The sequence below is a fragment of the Glossina fuscipes genome, unplaced genomic scaffold (genome assembly GCF_014805625.2).
Source record: "Glossina fuscipes isolate IAEA_lab_2018 unplaced genomic scaffold, Yale_Gfus_2 61164, whole genome shotgun sequence".
NCBI lineage: Eukaryota > Metazoa > Arthropoda > Insecta > Diptera > Glossinidae > Glossina > Glossina fuscipes.
In genome coordinates, this window is record NW_024003395.1 from 68,016 (window position 1) to 86,958 (window position 18,943).

Below are 18,943 nucleotides of genomic sequence, written 5' to 3' on the forward strand. Positions count from 1 at the left end.
TTCTAAAAAGCTCCAAAAGTATAGGCTACGATTGCGTTCGCCATTACCATCAGCATTCGGGATCTCCGTAAATTCCTGCAACAGCCTACGCTCTAGAGCCCACCCCAATATTCATTACATTAGCCTGAATCTTATCTGCTCGGGAATATTATTAATGGAAACCTTCGGTTCGAGTTTTCCCCGTCCGTTCTTCACGGCAGTATACACCACTTTGTTAACGCGGTGCATAAAAGCTAACTTTAATAAGAAATTTGTTTCATTTACAAGTAGCTTTGAATTCGTACAAGTACGAGGGCGGTATAGAATAAAACCAAGGGATATCCCTGCATAAATTGAAAAAAAACAATCCAAACGTTTGTAGTATTGTAATGTGGCCTGTAGAAGTTAGAGGGAGAAACTTTATTAAGCGAATATGTTCTTATATCATGATGGAGCGTCGAATTGTTCGTTGGTTTATATTGAATCTGCATCTCTTATAGGATTCAAATCAGATTCAAGTAAAGTCGGTCTGAAGACAGTTCTCTCATCTTTCGATTAAAAAGAAATATTTCAGTCTTTATACATGCGCTTAAAGTAGTTCCTATCCAACACAAGGCAAACACCCCTTCCTCCCCATATTTCGGAAAAAGTTTTCTATTCATAATAATGAAAGCGTTGCGCTAAACTTTTTAGTTAAAAAACATGCAATCAATAAGACTTAGCTTAGCTTAACAGTAATGGATTTATTAAATGAAATCTTTGCTTAATCCATTCACTCTTAGTGACTTAGTTTAATTTAGATTTTATTTATTGATTTCTTTGCTTAAAAATTAATGCAACCTTTCATATTGGTACGAATCCAATCGTTGAAGAACGAAAGACGAGCAAAAACATCGGGAAAGCCTACGCCACAAGGCACACCGAAATTGCCTACACCGACAAGAACTCCTTCGGCATTAACTAGAGGGCCGCCAGTATCGCCATGACATGCTCCCGTCGCACTTGGTGGCTGCACACACAGATGACCTTCATCAATGTCATCTCTATTTAAGCCGTATATTTTGCGGCAATTTTCATTTGATATATAGGTAACTTCAAGTTTTTTCAATTCTACAGGGTAATCTAGACCTACACCCCAACTTCCCCAACCGGTCATTGTAAGATTTTCACCTTCTTTCAATTCATCCAATTCGGTGACGGTGATATTTTGCGTCTTTTCATCATAAGCAATTAAAGTTGTTAACTTAATCAAAGCAATGTCGTTGTGATACAATGGTTTATCGAAATTGCAGTGAAATATAACGTCCTCGACTTCGTATTGCCAGGCTTCGCCATCCCAAATGTTTGTACTGGTGACTACTTTCACGTTATTCTTTTGCAAACCAGCCACACAACTAGCCGCCGTAATGACATATTGATCGGCTATTATCGCTCCACCGCAAAAATGATTACCATATTGATTTTGTAGTGAGACTTGCCATGGAGCGAAAGCCTCAGGAGCGATTTCACCGCCTACAATGAGTGTTTCCTCCGATAATTGCTTTCTTTCTATTTCTTGCGCCCTGCGATTATATAGAGCTACACTAGAAGTAGCAAAGATTGTTAAAAGGCTTAAAGCGATTAAAATGAAAAACTTCATAATTGTTTGCCAATAAAATATGAACTGACGATCGTGACGGTATGATTACCTTAAATATTTTTGCTTATTAAATCGTGTTATCGTGTTATCATGAATGTTGAAAATATTGCTACGATATCTTAATAAATATTATTTGGATACTAATAAAATTTATTAAAGGGAAATTGCTTTACAATTACACACAATTACACTCTTTTCGATCGGTAGGTTTTATGATGTAAAACTGAAGAAGTGAATCACTTTATCGATTGCCGCGATAATTCAAAAGGTGTAATAGTGAGTCATTTAATTGGGTCCTAAACTAATTCAAAAGTAGAAAGAAACTAAATTCGACCTGAATCCCGATCGTATGATATGTTCCTTAGCACATTACAGCTTAATAAGGGAATTGCTTTGACATCTATGTTACCAACAACATAACAACATGTTAGCACACAGCATCAGCGTAATGAAACGTATTTGACGTAATAACTTCCAAAGGATAACAGTCTTCAGACATAATGTGACTGCTACCCGTTACATTTGCTAGATGTCTTGGAGAACGTAGCGATGTAATGGGAAGGCTGCTATGGAAAATTCTTAGAAATAAATTTAAAATTTCGAAGGCTTTGAAAGCTTGGACTCTCATCACATCATTTTGAAAGCTTAGACAGCCAAGGGATAATTCTGTGTTGATTTTTACTTTTAAGCTGAAACCCATTGAAAGGATAATTTTTACTTTGAGTACTCCAGGTTTATGTTCTAAGGAAAGTTTTAAAGTTGAAATTGATTGGCCTGCGACGCGACCAAATCATTTCCTCTTTCTAACCGCTCATGAGGAATACACATATGATTCATAAGATATCAGTTGCGTATGTAGATTCAGCATACCTGTGCAGCTTCTTCTTGATTCAGATTAATAATCAAAACAGATTATCAATTATCACTAATAAAACCTGCTTTACGTTTTATTTATAGCCCATCCGAATGGAAATGTAGGGTATTATATGTAATGTGACTTGTCGACGTGAAAACATTCATATTTAAGCTTTACGTAACAGTATAAGTCAAGCTGCTCAAGGGTACACAGTATAGTGTTTGGCAATTTGGAATAAGTCAAGTTCTTTATAAAGAAGAGAACTTCGATGGAAAATGGTACTGAAACGCGACGGGAAGTGAATGCGTTACGATATTCGCAACGCAGATAGCGATAAACAATCAGTAAGAAGCGCTATACAAGTATATGTAGTTAGCAATGGAGACTACCTGGAAGAAGCCTTCTTTAAAGATTTATTTTTACTCAGGCATAGGCCTGATACGTTTAAGTTTGAATAAAAACATGTAGAGCAGAATAACATTTTATTGCATATAAATACTAGTCAGAAATTTATTTGCAAAAGAAAAACCTTATGCAATCATTCAAATACTTATATGTATATATACTTACATGTATATGTACTCTGAAAGTAAACATGGGGTTCCTTCCAGTGGCAATTAGCGTAGAAGACAGCCTTTTGTTTTAGTTCATCGAATTCATGTCATTGGTGTATTTTGTCTTTTTCTAATTACGCTTTGTTGGCATTTTCTTTCAAATTTTATTTTTCTCAACCAAGACAGGAAATGACGCTCCGCTTGTTGAGGCATTCACTATTTAAGTACGTAAGTAAGGAAACCTTGTGGCCAATCTGGCCTATAGTGATAAGAAAGGTAAGCTGATTATTTTTCAAAATCCAAATATATTTAACGGGTTTTTTTTAAATTTTCTAATTTTTCAACGAGTTCATTGCTGTTCTCCCACTCTCTTCATCTACTACTCCGGGCGTTTATTTGCTTAATAAATTTACAATTATTCACTTTTTCTACCTAATTAAAAGTACTTATAAACTATTTTGTTTAAATTGTTTTATGTTAAATATATTTAAAAAAACGTTTATGAACACTTTTTATTCGGGCTCATGGTTCGACGTATCCAATCTAAATAAAAATAGGGACTGGCATGAGCATCGGGATAACCAACGGCGCATGGTTGGCCCCAGTTAACGATGCCCACCAGATAACCGTTGCTTACTAAAGGACCACCCGAATCGCCATGACAAGCACCTTCACCGTCCCGGGTAAACGTGCACATATGGCCCACATCTAAGTCGGGATCAAAATTCAGCATCTTTTTGCAACGCTTATGCTCCACATATTTTAAATTAACTTTCATTAATATGGGCTGCGTCGCTCCCCACAAATATTCGGAACCCCAACCAGTAAGTAGAACATCATCACCATCGTTCATGGGCTCTACAGGTAAAGGAACAATTTTGGTTTTCTCATTAAGCACAATGCTCGAGTTCAAATGCAACAAGGCTATGTCGTTATGATTTGCGGGCACATTGTAATTGCAATGTAGATGAACGTGATCTACATGATAAAAAACGCCTGGATGTGATAGATTTTGACTTCCCGTCATAATTAAGATCTGTTCAGGCTGTTTGAAGACTACACAATGTGCTGCCGTTAAAATCCATTCGGCAGCAATAATAGCACCAGCACAAGTATGACCGAATTGATTTTGTAGCGATACTTGATAAGGTGCCAATCCATCTTCAGCCACACTGCCGCCTACTACTCGATTCTGTGGAATTTGATAATTTTCAGGATATTTTATTAATTTTGCCGTAACGATTGCACTCGTAATTAAGACTAATAATGTTAATATAGAGAACTTCATGTTTCGCTTGCTCTTAAAGTATTAAATGAAATGGATTTTTGCAATGTCTAAAGGCATTCCTTTTATACGCTATTACCGATTGCATGTCATGGCTTTTACGGCACTAACGAGAAGATAATAGATTATATCGTGTGATAGCTTTCGCCTAAGAATTCCATTTAATATTAGATTAGATTATAATTTCGATGAACATTTATAGCATTTTTTTTATACGGCGCATTATTCAAATATTCGAATATATTAATTTTATTCTTTTGTTTGCAGTTATCACGTAGTATTGTGGCACTGCAGATCCTACACACGTCTACTTCCCTTCTCTTTTATTATTATTTACTGCTTTCAAAAAGTATACATTTTTTTTATTGTGTTAGACAGGCCATCGTAGATATCTATCGCATCGTCTCCTTCTTCTAAAACAGAAGTAAGCATTTTGCAAACTTGTGATGATTGATTCATCAACAGAGGGCTCTTAACCAATTTATGCTAAAAAAGAAGAAGCCGCAGTAAACGGACGTGTCCTTGTCAGGCAAAAGGCAGGCAATGGACCATTCGTGTTCGACTTTAGAAAGGTGTAAAAGCGACTGTTACATCTTTTCATATATCGATCTGGTTTGCCTTAAGTTGTGTTCTATCTTCGTGTTCACAACATTTAGTATCTGTTGTCTATTGCTAGCGATATTAACGAATTTTAATTACTTTTAGAAGGCTTTCTGATCCCATCACAGTCCTTTTTCATGTAATTTTGGTGTTATTTTATTAGGACTTCGAGACATTTTTGTTGAGTTTTTTCTTATCCTCTTTTGCTGTTACTTGTTCACATTTCTTCTCCGTTTAACAAAATTAACGTTTGATAGTTGCATACTTTTAGACATTCTTCTTTTTTCTTTTTTTTTTAATTAACACGTTTTCCAATGCTTACCAATCTGTACGCTTTAAAATGTACAAGTAACTATATGGAAGATGAATGCATATTTTTTATACATTTATATATACAAGATTATATATTATTGGTGTCATCTGGAATTTTGTCACTTAAAGATGCTAGGCTGCGCAAGCAATGTAAGTGATCAAGAGTTGAATAAATAGTGAACGGCTCAAAAATTCCTGAAAAGCGGATTTCTTTTTTACCGAAATAATGCTACAGAATTAGAATAGACATAAATAGATCTCTCACACGTTAAAGGCATAGTTGATCAGTGTGATTTCAAACAAAGCAAGCCATTATTAATTTAATGACCGCATGCGGATTTATCGTTTTACGTGTATGCAAGCGATCTCCGCTTAATACGGTACTTGTAAAGCACAATGTCGATGCAACTCGAAACACATTGCATTGATTTTCATTGCTATTATTATTATTATTATTATTATTATAAATTTAGCCAGAGAATAAATTCTAAGACTAAAGTCTTAAAGCACTAGCATCTAAGGCTTTGGGCTTTTTTTGATTTACATTATTTCAAGTTTTCGTCCAATATGCTACGCAACTCTTTAACGTCCCATATGTGTAAGTTTAAATTTCCTATCACGGCTTCGACCCAGCACGGTACGAATTAACCATGTTAAGCGAAGGACGTCTGTATCTCGTAACGATATATAGATATCGTTATATATATGTATATATATATGTTTTTATGAGCCGATAGCCTGTGTTGCTAGTGCTCAATGTCTCTTTTTTTAGTCTAAGAATTCAATTCATTAGTCTAAAATTAAAATAATAATAATAATATGTTTTTATACCTACCGCCGTAAGATGTTTTTTTTTCCGTAATACATGTAACACCCAAAAGAAAGCTTCAGAGATCCTATAAAGTTTACATGTTTTTGATCAGTGTGATATTCTGAGTTGATTTCGCCATGTCTGTCCTTCTGTGTTATTGTGTGGTATGTGTTGTTCGCCCTCTCTTAGCCACAAAAATGAAGACTTCGACTTCAAATTCAGTAGAAACGTAGGAAGTCTCAGCACGCAGCTTCGTATTGAAAATGGGCCAAATCGGTTGAAGCAGAAACGCGCTGTGGAGCGTAAGCTGAACGCAACTCCGTTCTTTTTAACGATAAATTTTGGATTTTTGTTCATTATTCGGAAATTATAAAATTTAGAAGACTAAAATTTTTCCCATTGCTTTACTAGACACCTTACTCTCTAGATCCAAAATTGAATGAATTTTATTGTTTTTCACTACCATGAGGTTTATTCATATTTATCCTAACGCAAACAAGACAGAATGTTTAAAACGATCTTGTACACACCTCGAGTAAAGATATATTATCTGCCTAAAAATGGGTTAGTTATAAAATTAATATGGTAAGACGCCGCGGTTAATTTTTTCTTAATAATATTAGCGATATGGGTATCAACTAAAAGAACTTGGGGAGTAGAACGCGAAAAACATAGCGGTGGGTATGCGAGATTCGGCCCCCGCCGAATATAATTTTCTCACTTGTTAACCTTCAATAATTTTATAACTACCAATATTTTACTGCTTAAAGATATAATTTCTCTCTTCCTTCTTTTGGAGCATTATAAAAGTTGAAATTTATTTGTTAATGGGCGTAATAATCACTCTTTGGAAAACAAGGCAATTCATTATTAATGTAGAAGTCATAATTGATTGTTTTACTTCAGACAAAAAATTTAGAAAGCACATCATTTTATTAAACATTTTTTCTCTTTAGATCAGTTAATATTTAAATCAGTCACAAATTATACGAACACGACTACACGTATTCTGATTTCTTTGCATTGTCTGATGTATCCAATCCAAATAGAAATATGTACTGGCATGAGCATCCGGAAAGCCAAGAGCACATGGATTGGCCCAACTCACTACGCCCACTAAGTGTCCATTACTAATTAAAGGTCCACCCGAATCACCGAAACAAGCTCCCCCGCCTTTGCGGGTGACTGTGCATATATTACCGACATCTAGCCGGGGATCGTTATCCAACAACCCTTTACAGTGTTCATATTGCACGTACTTTAAATTAATTTTCTTTAACATTGCTGGGCCGCCGCCTCCAGAACTACTAATTCCCCTCCAGCCAGTAAGTAAAACGTCATCATCATCATCCATAGGTTGCACTGGCAAGGGGATAATTTGGGTTTTCTCGTCCATCAGAATAGCCGAGTTTAATTGCAGCAAAGCTATGTCGTTGTGCAGAAGGGGTTCATTGTAACCGCAATGTGTGTAAATGCGTTTTACATAATAATGTACACCGGGTTCCATTAAATTTTGAGTGCCCGTTTCAACTACAATGTCTTGAGGTTGCAAAAAGGCAACGCAATGGGCTGCCGTTAATATCCATTGGGCGTCGATTATCGATCCGCCGCAAATGTGACTATCTACCCATTCATATTGTATAGATACTTGATAAGGCGCTAAGCCCTCTTCGGCTGTACTGCCACCTACGAACCGATTTCGCGAGGATCGAGAAGTTTTCGCCGCAGAAAGAGCGACGGTTGTTAAAACCAATAAACTTAAAACGAACAACTTCATGTTGAACTTACTTAGGAAGAACTAAACGAAATAAATTTTTTCTACTTTTCGCGGCACTATATTATCGAGTGAAATCATATTTAAATGCAGTATAACAGTTAATGGGGATTATGGTGGCTTACAAGCAAGGAATCGATTTATCAAATGATTAGATTATAAAATCATGGCAAAAAAGTTTTGTTTACATAGACATAGATATTGATAAGCAAATAATTCTAAATGGATTTCGCCATGTCATCCCGTACATCTATCGAATGCATATCTAGCTATACGCTTCTTTCTTCATCCCCTTGTTCATTCTCTTTTTCATTCTATGCTACGTATGTTCGGGGGATCGCTTCGCCCGTTTACCGCCAATATTTGTTTGAAATGAGTTCAATTAATTGCAAAATTCTAGCGCAGGTACCTCAGGAAGTGGTAATCCGCTATCGTTCCTCTTAAGAGGAGCATAATTCTCTTCATCTTATCGAAGTTTTCTAACATCAGAAGTTATATTGAAAATGAAACGTTTTTCTGGTTCACTCTAGAAAGATGTAAAAGCGATTGTCAAATCTCTTAACCCTTGGGTTATGCTCTGTATAGCTTTCCGCAACATTTAGGATTCGCTTAATTAGACAGCCGCAAGCTTCGGACGAAATTGTTGAATCCTGCGGGATTTAATTCAATGATTTCATCTCTTGTCGACAGCAATTTGTATAAGCAACTTTATGTGTCGATCTGGTTTGCCGTAAATTGTGTTCTGTCTTCGTGTTCATAACATTTAGCCTCTATTGTCTATTGCTATCGATATTAACGAATTTTAATTACTTTTAGCAAACTTTCTGATCCCATCACAGTCCTTTTTCTAATAATTTTGGTGTTATTTTATTAGGACTTCGAGACATTTTTGTTGACTTTTTCCGTATCCTCTTTTGCTGTTACTCTTTCAAATTTCTTCTCCGTTTAACAAAATTAAGATTTGATAGTTGTAAACTTTTCCTTTTTTTTGCTTTTAATTAACACGTTTTCCAATGTTTGTCGATTTGTAGGCTTTAAACGATACGAGTAATTATGTGGTCGTATCAACCAACAATGTGTTTTATGAAACTGCCAAGATATATAATAAATATCAGCGATAATCAATCGACTCGATATTAATCGGCTCCAAAAATTACTGAAGGAAAAGCATTTCTTGCAAAAAAAAAAAAAAAAAAATTATGGTAAAGACTTTCGAACAACACAAGACTGTTTCACTACAAACCATCCCAATGTGAAGGGATCTCACAACCAACTGATAATATTCGCATTGGGGTGCGCGTCATTTTCGAAAAACCGAACAAATTCCGAGCAGTTCATTTAGAACACAAACTTCAGTCGATGTCACGAACGGAAGTAGGCATGACCGGTTTCAAATTTCTGCTTGATCAAGAATATTATTGATTTTTTCGAGAAACTTGTAGTACGAAAATGAAAGTGGAGCGACCAGTCAGTAACTTGGCTGGAGACATCCCGCTCTACTAAAAGTTTACTGAAGCCATGCAAACGAAAGTGAAGCGTTAGCTTGGCAGGAGACAAGCCCCTGTAGTAAAACTTTACTGAAGTTCTTTACAGATTTTGAACACCTATTTTGAACTGAGACTAAGGACATAGGGAACTTCAGAAATAAGTCGAGTTGTATTCCACATTCAAGTTTCTTATTCGAATTTTTCTTGTAATTTTACAATCGATCAAATTGCAGACACGTGTGGGTGCTCAAATTTATGCTTCCTTAATCCCGACTATGAGATCTTAGATTGATTTAATTATGCAGCTAACGTGACATTTGTGATTGATTTAACCGAGCGGTTTTACTGGTTAAAAATATCATTTTTCTAGCTTTCTTTGAAACGTCATAAGAATTGAAATTTAATTTTGATGAGCGTAATAATAATCATTCTTTTGAAAGTAAAGCCATTCTTTATTCAACTCGCTACCAAAATATTGCAGTCTTTTTAACTCATTCCAACAAATTTAAAACATGGATCGCTTTATTCAAAAATGTCTTGTTTTTTTATTTGCATTAGTTAATGTTTAAACCCGACTACGCATTGCACGAGCATTTCTTATTTCGTCGCATGGTTTGACGTATCCAATCCAAATAGAAATATGGACTAGCATGAGCATCTGGAAAGCCAAGAGCACATGGATTGGCCCAACTAACTACGCCCACTATATGTCCATTACTAACTAAAGGTCCGCCCGAATCCCCAAAACAAGCACCTTCGCCTTTCTGGGTGAACGTACATATATTACCGACGTGTAGCCTGGGGTCATTATCAAGTAACTCTCTACAACGTTCATATTCAACGTATTTTAAATTAATTTTGTGCAATTTCGACGGACCGCCACCTCCAGCGCTGCTTAGTGCTCCCCAACCAGTAAGCACAACGTCGTCGCCATCCTCCAACGGTTGCTCGGGTAAGGGGATAATTTGGGTTTTCTTGTTGATCACAATAGTAGAATTCAAGTGCAGCAAAGCTATGTCGTTGTGCAAAAGCTGTTGATTGTAACCGCAATGTGTGTAAATGCGTTTTACATAATAATATACACCGGGTTCCATTAAATTTTGAGTGCCCGTTTCAACTGCAATGTCTTGAGATTGCAAGAACGCAACGCAATGGGCTGCCGTTAATATCCATTCAGCATCAATAATGGCCCCGCCGCAAATGTGACCACCTCCCCACTCATATTGTACAGACACCTGATAAGGAGCCAAACCCTCTTCGGCTACACTGCCACCTACGATTCGATTTCGCGAGGATCGAGAAGTTTTCGCCGTAGAAAGAGCGACGGTTGTTAAAACAAATAAACTTAAAACGAACAACTTCATGTTGAACTTACTTAGGAAGAACTAAACGAAATAAATTTTTTTCGCTTTTTAAATCGTTGGATTATCAGGTAAAATCAGATTCAAGTGCAATATAACAGTTGATGATGATTTACGAGCAAGGAATCGATTTATCAAATGATTAGATTATAAAATCATGGCAAGAAAGTTCAGTTCTTTTACACTTTTTTACTTTAATGTAGATATTAATAAGCAAACAATTCCAAACAGATTTATTCGCCGTCCTATATGTCTACCGATTGGAAGCCTGCTCATTGGCCGCCTAGTAATTACTCATCCGCCTGCCATTTCATGCTCAGTCTGTGCGAAAAAAGGTCTCAGAACGTTTCGCGCAAATTTTTGTTGTTTTTTCACTATTTTACTATTTGCACTTATCCTTTCAATAAAATTTGCATTTTATATTTGCATACTTTTGAGCAAACTTTTTTTGTCTTTTTCTTCTTAAATAAACACGTTTCGTAAGGCCTATTGGTCCGTAGGCTTCAAATGGGACAAGCAACTATATGGTCGTATCAGACAACAATGTGTCATATGAATCTGCTAAGTTATGTAAGTAATACAAGCGAAAATGAATCGAATCAAAAATTCCTTAAGAGAAAGTCTTTCTTAACGAAAAAAACTAATTCTAAAGACTTGCAAACAACGCAAGAACGTTTCACTAAAATTCCTTTAGAAAAGTCTATTGTTCAAATATCTTGTAGAACTCGTGCACGATTTAAGTGTGAATTTAAAATTTGTAATAGACAGAGGACACAGACCAAAAGGCATTGTGTCCAGTGAATTGAAGCTTGACAAGAGAAAAGAAGAGTGATAACAAGCACTTACTTCATTCCCAGTATATAATTAAAAACTAAAGCAATGAAAATTGTATTTGCATCGGGGTTTGCGTCCAATCAAACGATGAAAGAATGCTAAGTAAAACTGTTATAAAACTTTTTCAGTAGAAAACGTCATTCTTGTGTGTGTGTGTCGAAAAACCGAACAAATTCTGAGCAGTTCATTTAGTACGCCAATTTGAGCTGATGTTACGAAGAGAAGGGGGCAGAAGGGGGGAGAAAACCCAACTGAAGCAATGCGTTCCTTACAGATTTTGAACGTCTATCTCGAGCTGACGCTAAAGACATAAGAATGTTAGTAAATAAATCGATTTGTGTATTCCGCGTTCAAGTCGCCTATTCAAATGTTTTCTTCACCTTTCCAGGTAAGCGTCGTCATTTCGCAATCGATCTATTTCCATCATATGTGGACATCTATGGGTGCTTAATCTTCATTCTAATCTTAATATTTTATAGTGGTCTTTGACAATGGATTTAATTGTGCAGTTAACGTAACATTTGTGATTGCTTAAATCATTGCATTTCTCTACATTTCTTTGAAACCTCATAAGAATTGAAATTTAATTTTAATGAGCTTAATAATAATCATTCTTTGGAAAATAAAGGCCTTTCTCTATTCAACTCGCTACCAGAATGTTGCAATCTTTTTACCTCAGCCCGACGAATTTAAAACAAAGATCACTTTAGTTTTTATTTTTTATTTTTTTTTACATTAGTTAATGTTTAAACACGACTACGCATTGCACGAGCATTTCTTATTGCCTCGCATGGTTTGACATATCCAATCCAAATAGAAATGTGGACTAGCATGAGCATCTGGAAAGCCAAGAGTACATGTTTTGGCCCAACTAACCACGTCAACTATATGTCCATTACTAATTAAAGGCCAACCCGAATCACCGTAACAAACTCCTTCGCCTTTCTGGGTGAATGTGCATATGTTATCAGCGTGTAGCCTGGAGTCATTATCCCACAACTCTTTACAACGTTCTAATTGCACGTATTTTAAATAGATTTTCTGCAGCTTTGGACGGCCGCCACCTCCGGCGCTGGTTAGTGCTCCCCAGCCAGTAAGTAAAACATCATCGTCGTCTTCCATCGCTTGCACCGGTAAGGCGATAATTTGGGTTTTCTCGTCCAACACAATAGTGGAATTCAAGTGCAGCAAAGCTATGTCGTTGTGCAAAAGCTGTTGATTGTAATCGCAGTGCGTGCAAATGCGTTTTACATCATAATGAACACCGGGCTTCGTTAAGTCTTGAGTGCCCGTTTCAACCATAATGTCTTGCGGCTGCAAGCATGCAACTTAATGGGCTGCCGTTAAAATCCATTCGGCGTCAATTATGGCCCTACCGCAAAAGTGATTTCCTAAGAAGCCTTCTAATTTGTAATACCTGATAAGGAGCCAAGCCCTCTTCGGCTGTACCGCCACATACGATTCGATTTCGCGAGGATTGAGAAGTTCTCGCCGCAGAAAGAGCCACGGTTGTTAAAACAAATAAGCTTAAAACGGGCAACCTCATGTTGAGCTTGCTTAGAAACAACTAAATCAAATAAATTTATTTCCACTTTTTAAGATATTGCATTATTCAAGTGCAATATAACAGTTGATGATGATTTACGAGCAAGGAATCGATTTCTTAAATGATTAGATTATAAAATCATGGCAAAAAACTTCAGTTCTTTTACAATTTTTTACTTTGACGCTTATCAATATAAACAAACAATTCTAAACAGACTTTATCGTCGTCCCATATGTCTACCGATTGCACTTTTAATCATACGCCCGTTTTCCCATCCACCTCTCGATTCGCTCTTTCATTTCATGCTCCGTATGCTCGAAAAGTCTCTTCGACTGTCTGCTAGGGTTATCGAAAAGTAAGTTTAATAATAAATACAAACAGTTTTTACTCATCATCTTTTTGAAAGTACTTAGTACTTACATTCATTAGAATTCCTCCTAACAGGAGCAAAGTTTTCTTTTTATCATTATAAAGAGATGTGTGATAATGGGCTCGTGCGATGACATATAAATGTAGGGTGACTATTGGCAATAATTCATTATTTTTTGGTAATACGAAAATTCAAATGAAATGTGTCAAAACTTTAATGCTTTACGACGGCATGTAGAGTCACTGTGTTACACAAGAGCTTCAAAGATTTTCCATAGTTTTGAAGCACCGGCACTGAAACAGTTTCAAGTTGTACGTCGTTTCACGAACTGTGTAGCTGGTGGCACTTTTCGGCTGCAAACAAGTTTCATCAACACCTACGGTAAACATTCCAAATCAATATGTGCCAGGCTGCATCTTTCAATAACGCAATCCATCAAGAAAACGGTCGACTCAGGAGCATTTTCAAAAAAGTTTTGTGAAACCAAAACGCCAGCTTAGAAAACGCCCCGCGCTGTGGCTGGAAAGGTCGTGCGCATTGGGTGCGATAGCCCTGTGGGTAGATGAAAACTAGCGACAGTTGATTAAAAAATCATAATCTTTCTCCGTTTGTATTTCCAGCATCCAATCAGCGAACGTACACCAATCCATGCCGGAAAAGTTCTTAATTTCTTAATCTAATCTGTCAAATATCATCGAAATGTTGGATCGTGACCGTTCAAAAATGAAGACAAATTCAAAATGAGAGCTCTCTAAAGAGTCGTCTTGTTTAAAAATTTCCGACTAAGGGTGTTGCAATGTTAGACAGAAGATCTTCGCGCATTCACATATGCAGGTCCAATAATATACGTTCTTTTGGAAAATTTATGCGCAAATATTCTCCAGTGGTGTTCCAAATAACTATAGCAAAATAATTTTCGTTCCAAGAACATTTATTTATACCCGTTTCTGATAGAAGATATTGGTTTTTTTTTTTTTTTTTTTTATGTCAATGAAACCACAAACTAAATAGAGACCAAGCGTTGTAAATAAAAAATACCCGACTTTAGCATGCAAATGTGAGATCGGAACTATCGAGACTAGTTTAGCCGAACGGTAATAGATTCCGAGTGCACTTGCCAGTTTTGCTTCAAACTCTTAGATGCTATTTCAATAAAACTTACCTTAATAAAGATATTAAGAGAAAATATTATTATGAAATATTATTGGAAAGTTTTCTCAAATTTACTCTCAGGAAATATTTTCAAAATAAAAAAATTAAAAAAAAAGCAAACCCTTTTAAGAAATTTTCTTTTATCGCAACAATTAGTTGTAAGTAAAGCTACAACGGACAAAGATCAATGATCTTGTGTGTAGTACATTAATTAAAAAAAAAAATTCATCTCCACAAGTGTTTAAACAGCTTTAAAGAGATTATAGCTTATTAAAAAGAATTTTATATATATTAATAAATCAATAATAGAAGCGCAAAATTAATCTCATTATTTGTACTTTAAACAAAAAAAAAACAAATTCAACATAATTATAAAATATTGTTCACAAAACGTGTCTAAACATTAGCGAACAGAAAATGAATCACACGACGAGTGAAAAAAGAATATATTACGTCACTAAGTTTTTATTAAACAGAATATGATTGCGTTTAGTGAGGAAATGTTTTCTAAAAATAAAATTTCAATTTATTAGCAAATCGCAAAGAGAGCCACAAAGAGGCTGTAATTACTGCGCGTATGAGAAGCGTGCGAAATGTGAAAACGAACTCATTAACTTAATGAACCGAATAAAGTAAAAATATATAATTTTATTACTATGGCTTTGGTGAGAAAATTATAATTACATCCTTTTTTATTCTTTTTGTTTTTTTTTATTTTATTCTTATATTCTTGCGAAAAACCTGTACGCGTATGCGTTTGATTTGCTAAATTTTTCCAATGTAAGAGAGCGAGAGGGAGAAGTTTAATAAAATGTATGAATAATTTTTATTTGACCCACTTAGCGTATGAGTGCTGCCATTCATATTAACTGAACAAAAGAAAACATATTATTATTTTATATTTTATTTTGGGGGCAGGTACTAAGTGTGCTATGATCAGGGATTAATCAAGTGAATCGGGGTCGCAAGAGAGATCCCTCCTCTCGACAAAAAAATCTATAAGTCTAAAACATTACTCAATAAACTCATAGGATAATATTGTCGCTACTCATGCCAGTCACGAAATCGCTCATTGTTGATTTTTCTTGAAAGCTAATACACCATCTACAACTAGCATTGCACTGTCTGTACACTTGTGATGCTTGCCATTGACGACGTGCGACGTCAAGTAATTTACTTATTTCAAGAGAAGTAAGGCTAATATAATTAGGCAAGGCAGACTATTAGAAACTCTACACCATTTCGCATAGTTCGCCAGTTATTCATTTGTTTTGATAATGATGCACCAAAAATGAAACATTAGTTTCGTGCAAGGGTATACTTTTCATGAAAGCCCGCATATTGGAGGATGACCAAAACATAGCATGGCGTGATTCTAATTCAACAAACTTATTTTCCAAAAATTTTATTATTTTGCGCTTTTCTTCATAAAAACCTATAAATTAAACTTTCCTTTCACTTAAAGAATTACTTACAATTCATGACACATCTTACATGAATTGACGTCCGATGGGGTTCATGTGGTTCAAATTTCATCCACTTCGCTTTTACGTTAAATTGTAATCATGAACACATTTTCACCGTAAAACGATAACAACCAGGTCTTTTTATCATGTAGAGGTTTACATTTCCGGAGAATCTTTATATGCGGTCATATACAAAATATAATCCTTCGCGCGGAATTTGGTAAGGTTAGTTTCTTTGCCAATTTACTATTATGAACCAACTTGCACCATGAAATATTGAAAACCGCACCTACTTACCTTACAAAGATTCAGTTTTCGTAGGAACGGTTAAGGAACCTACGGTAGAGGTGTCCTTGACCTATCGGAGCCAAGTTTTTTATACCAATTTGAAATGACAAAGCACTATTATTGGAAATTGAAAATTTTTTCATATAACGACTAAGATGTTGTACGTGGGGCCCAATCCCAGCCATTTTCAATAGGGGTTGTTCAAAGTACGTCAGTGTAACAAATTTCATCAACACACCTTAAAAATTGCCATACGTAAGTTAAACCAAAACATAAATGGGCTGCATCAAAGGGACATAGGGACGGACAATCTTCAAAACAATTGTCTGAATTGATGGCTATGACGAAAGGCGGGTCTCTCCTAAGCCCTTCTGGGTCCCCACTTAACATTTCCTGTACTACAAATGATGTAAGTGCCATAAATTAACTTCGACTGAAGGAGCACTTTTTCGCTGAAACAACGCAACGGACACTAAAGAAGACATAGGAATATGACAAATCCCATGAAATGGCTATTTCTTTTTTAACAGCCTAATGCATTGGATGTTTACACTTTTCTTATTTTAATTAATATGTGAAGGTGTCCCCTCTTATTAAAAGGCAACAATTTATTTAAATAAGTAGAGGAAGAAGAAGAATGAGAGGACGAAGAACAATCATTGATCTAATTTTAGATTTGATTAAAATCGATTGGCTTGTGGCATCTTTTTTTTTTTTTTTTCTTTTTTTTTGAGAAAATATCCTATTAATAATTAAATTAACTTTTCGCCAATTACGGAGAACGATATTATTTCTACTGTTTATCAAACTGCACCTTGTCGGACTTGTAGTCCGTAGATTATTTAATTATTCATGAGAGATTTGTACAAGGACAGATGCTTTTGTGGTGATCTAGCAGTGTCCGCCTGTGTTTTCGTCCGGATCGTGAATGTTGACATCGGCAAGTAATATGGGATTTATGTAATCTTAGAACACGATTGTTCCGCAAGCTTAAAACTAGATTTCTTTTGCGTAAAGCTTGTTTGAAATGTGAAAGCGTTTATAATAATAACTTACATAACCTGCGGCAAAACAAAATTAATCTAAACTTTAGGTGAAATACTACTTGACATCTTGTAAGAGGTAGCCATTAGGCGTTAGCATCTGAAAAACGCCCTTTGTCGACTCTTTAGGCAAACAAAAACAAAAAGTAGAGCACATTTATTATCTACTTGCTTCACCTATCGAGTATTTAGACGTCGTACAAAGGCGTGAATAAATTGTTTACTTATTCTTAAAATATTCTCATCGTTTGTTTGCCCAAATTGCCTTTTTTGAATCAGTTATCAATAATGCCAATCAATTGCAATTAACGGCGATGATTAATTAGCACAAGAAATCAAAGGGAAAGCTTTATATATATATAAATGCACATAACAAATATTTTATAGAAGAAACGCCACTAGTATCGAGTAGTCTGAAATGTATGTGAAAATAATCACCTGCATGATTGTGGAAACAAAAATTTCATTGAAAACCAAATGTACGTAAAAATTTGTGTTACGTTTGCAAACAACATCCGCAATGAACTTTCCAATTTTTGGTGATGTACACTCTAACTGTTTCGGTATTTTAAATGCATTCCATATTTTATGTTGTTCCACCATAAAAGGTGTAAATAAATGTATTTAAAATAAAAATGACGGAAATTTTAACACTTTAAAGCAATTCTTGAATTTCTTCTACGCAATGACAAGGCGTTTTGTTAAGCGAGTAAAAATTTTACTTAACTAAATGGAATATAGAAGGGAATGCCTCAGCGTTGCCAAAACGAGCCACAATATGTGCTTTTTATACTAACCAAACTTTCGAGATTCACACCGATACATAAAGTACTTTTTTATCGAATTCAAACAAATATATATATTTCACCAAAAACGTGAAAAAATTGCATAGGTAAAGCATTCGAGTAAAAGCGTATTGGTAAAAACGAATCCCTTTGTCGTAGTAAAACAAATGACATTGGACCACGATTGATAACAGTCGATAGTAATTTATTATTGTGATTCCGTTTTGCGCTAACAGCGCATTGGACTCTGTGCTTGCTCCGAACCGGTCACTGTTCCCAAAGTTATTAATAAGAGTAAAATGGTGTTACTTATGCTTTCGAATCAATCAATTGCAAATATTTCGAAAATCCATTAAGCAAAGCTGTTCTGTGCACTATTAAATCCTTCGCCATATTCAACTAACCATCTTCAAATTCCACTTGTTTTCAAACTTTAAAGTTGCCACTTTCAAGAATTTTTTTATTAAGCGATGAAGTTACGGTAGCTTTAAAGGGGTAAAACGGTACACCCATCGTATACTATTTTCGTTCTTCCTTTCCGATTTTCTAGGCGAAGTAACAGCGCGTAAGGCATAATTTTAGGAATTGGAAAGTTTCGAAATTATTATAACCTAATTTAAAGGGATGGATGTTTGTCTTTGACGTCGATCAACGAATAAGTTATATATTGCATTTATTTCCAAGCAGATCTGAACCAAACTCAATTAATTGGTGCAAGAATAGTTTCTGCGGTAACTAACTTGTCAAAGAAAAATTGAGAAAAATTATTTTTATTTTTCCGCGTTGTCTGCTTTCAACTCA

General features: G+C 35.5%; 5 protein-coding genes across 5 annotated transcripts; all 5 read right to left on the minus strand.

Moving 5' to 3' along the window:
- Nucleotides 1–745: 745 nt before the first annotated feature.
- Nucleotides 746–1,653, minus strand: LOC119643514 (chymotrypsin-2). The gene has a single exon (XM_038042876.1). The coding sequence runs from the start codon at nt 1,616–1,618 to the stop codon at nt 803–805; it is 816 nt and encodes a 271-aa protein (XP_037898804.1). The 5' UTR covers nt 1,619–1,653; the 3' UTR covers nt 746–802.
- Nucleotides 1,654–3,319: 1,666 nt separating this feature from the next.
- On the minus strand, nt 3,320–4,347 carry LOC119643522 (chymotrypsin-1-like). The gene has a single exon (XM_038042888.1). It carries the CDS (start codon nt 4,314–4,316, stop codon nt 3,528–3,530), a length of 789 nt encoding a protein of 262 aa, XP_037898816.1. The 5' UTR covers nt 4,317–4,347; the 3' UTR covers nt 3,320–3,527.
- Nucleotides 4,348–6,893: 2,546 nt separating this feature from the next.
- On the minus strand, nt 6,894–7,830 carry LOC119643523 (chymotrypsin-2-like). The gene has a single exon (XM_038042889.1). It carries the CDS (start codon nt 7,811–7,813, stop codon nt 7,010–7,012), a length of 804 nt encoding a protein of 267 aa, XP_037898817.1. The 5' UTR covers nt 7,814–7,830; the 3' UTR covers nt 6,894–7,009.
- A 1,900-nt stretch (nt 7,831–9,730) lies between these two features.
- On the minus strand, nt 9,731–10,687 carry LOC119643516 (chymotrypsin-2-like). The gene has a single exon (XM_038042878.1). It carries the CDS (start codon nt 10,659–10,661, stop codon nt 9,873–9,875), a length of 789 nt encoding a protein of 262 aa, XP_037898806.1. The 5' UTR covers nt 10,662–10,687; the 3' UTR covers nt 9,731–9,872.
- Nucleotides 10,688–12,248: 1,561 nt separating this feature from the next.
- LOC119643511 (chymotrypsin-1-like) lies at nt 12,249–13,036 on the minus strand. The gene has a single exon (XM_038042869.1). The coding sequence runs from the start codon at nt 12,792–12,794 to the stop codon at nt 12,249–12,251; it is 546 nt and encodes a 181-aa protein (XP_037898797.1). The 5' UTR covers nt 12,795–13,036.
- Nucleotides 13,037–18,943: the final 5,907 nt, after the last annotated feature.

Excerpts from the sequence above, each read along its gene's own strand:
- LOC119643514 (XM_038042876.1), bottom strand. The coding sequence starts at position 1,618 with ATGAAGTTTTTCATTTTAATCGCTTTAAGCCTTTTAACAATCTTTGCT.
- LOC119643516 (XM_038042878.1), bottom strand. The coding sequence starts at position 10,661 with ATGAAGTTGTTCGTTTTAAGTTTATTTGTTTTAACAACCGTCGCTCTT.
- LOC119643522 (XM_038042888.1), bottom strand. The coding sequence starts at position 4,316 with ATGAAGTTCTCTATATTAACATTATTAGTCTTAATTACGAGTGCAATC.
- LOC119643523 (XM_038042889.1), bottom strand. The coding sequence starts at position 7,813 with ATGAAGTTGTTCGTTTTAAGTTTATTGGTTTTAACAACCGTCGCTCTT.
- LOC119643511 (XM_038042869.1), bottom strand. The coding sequence starts at position 12,794 with ATGGTTGAAACGGGCACTCAAGACTTAACGAAGCCCGGTGTTCATTAT.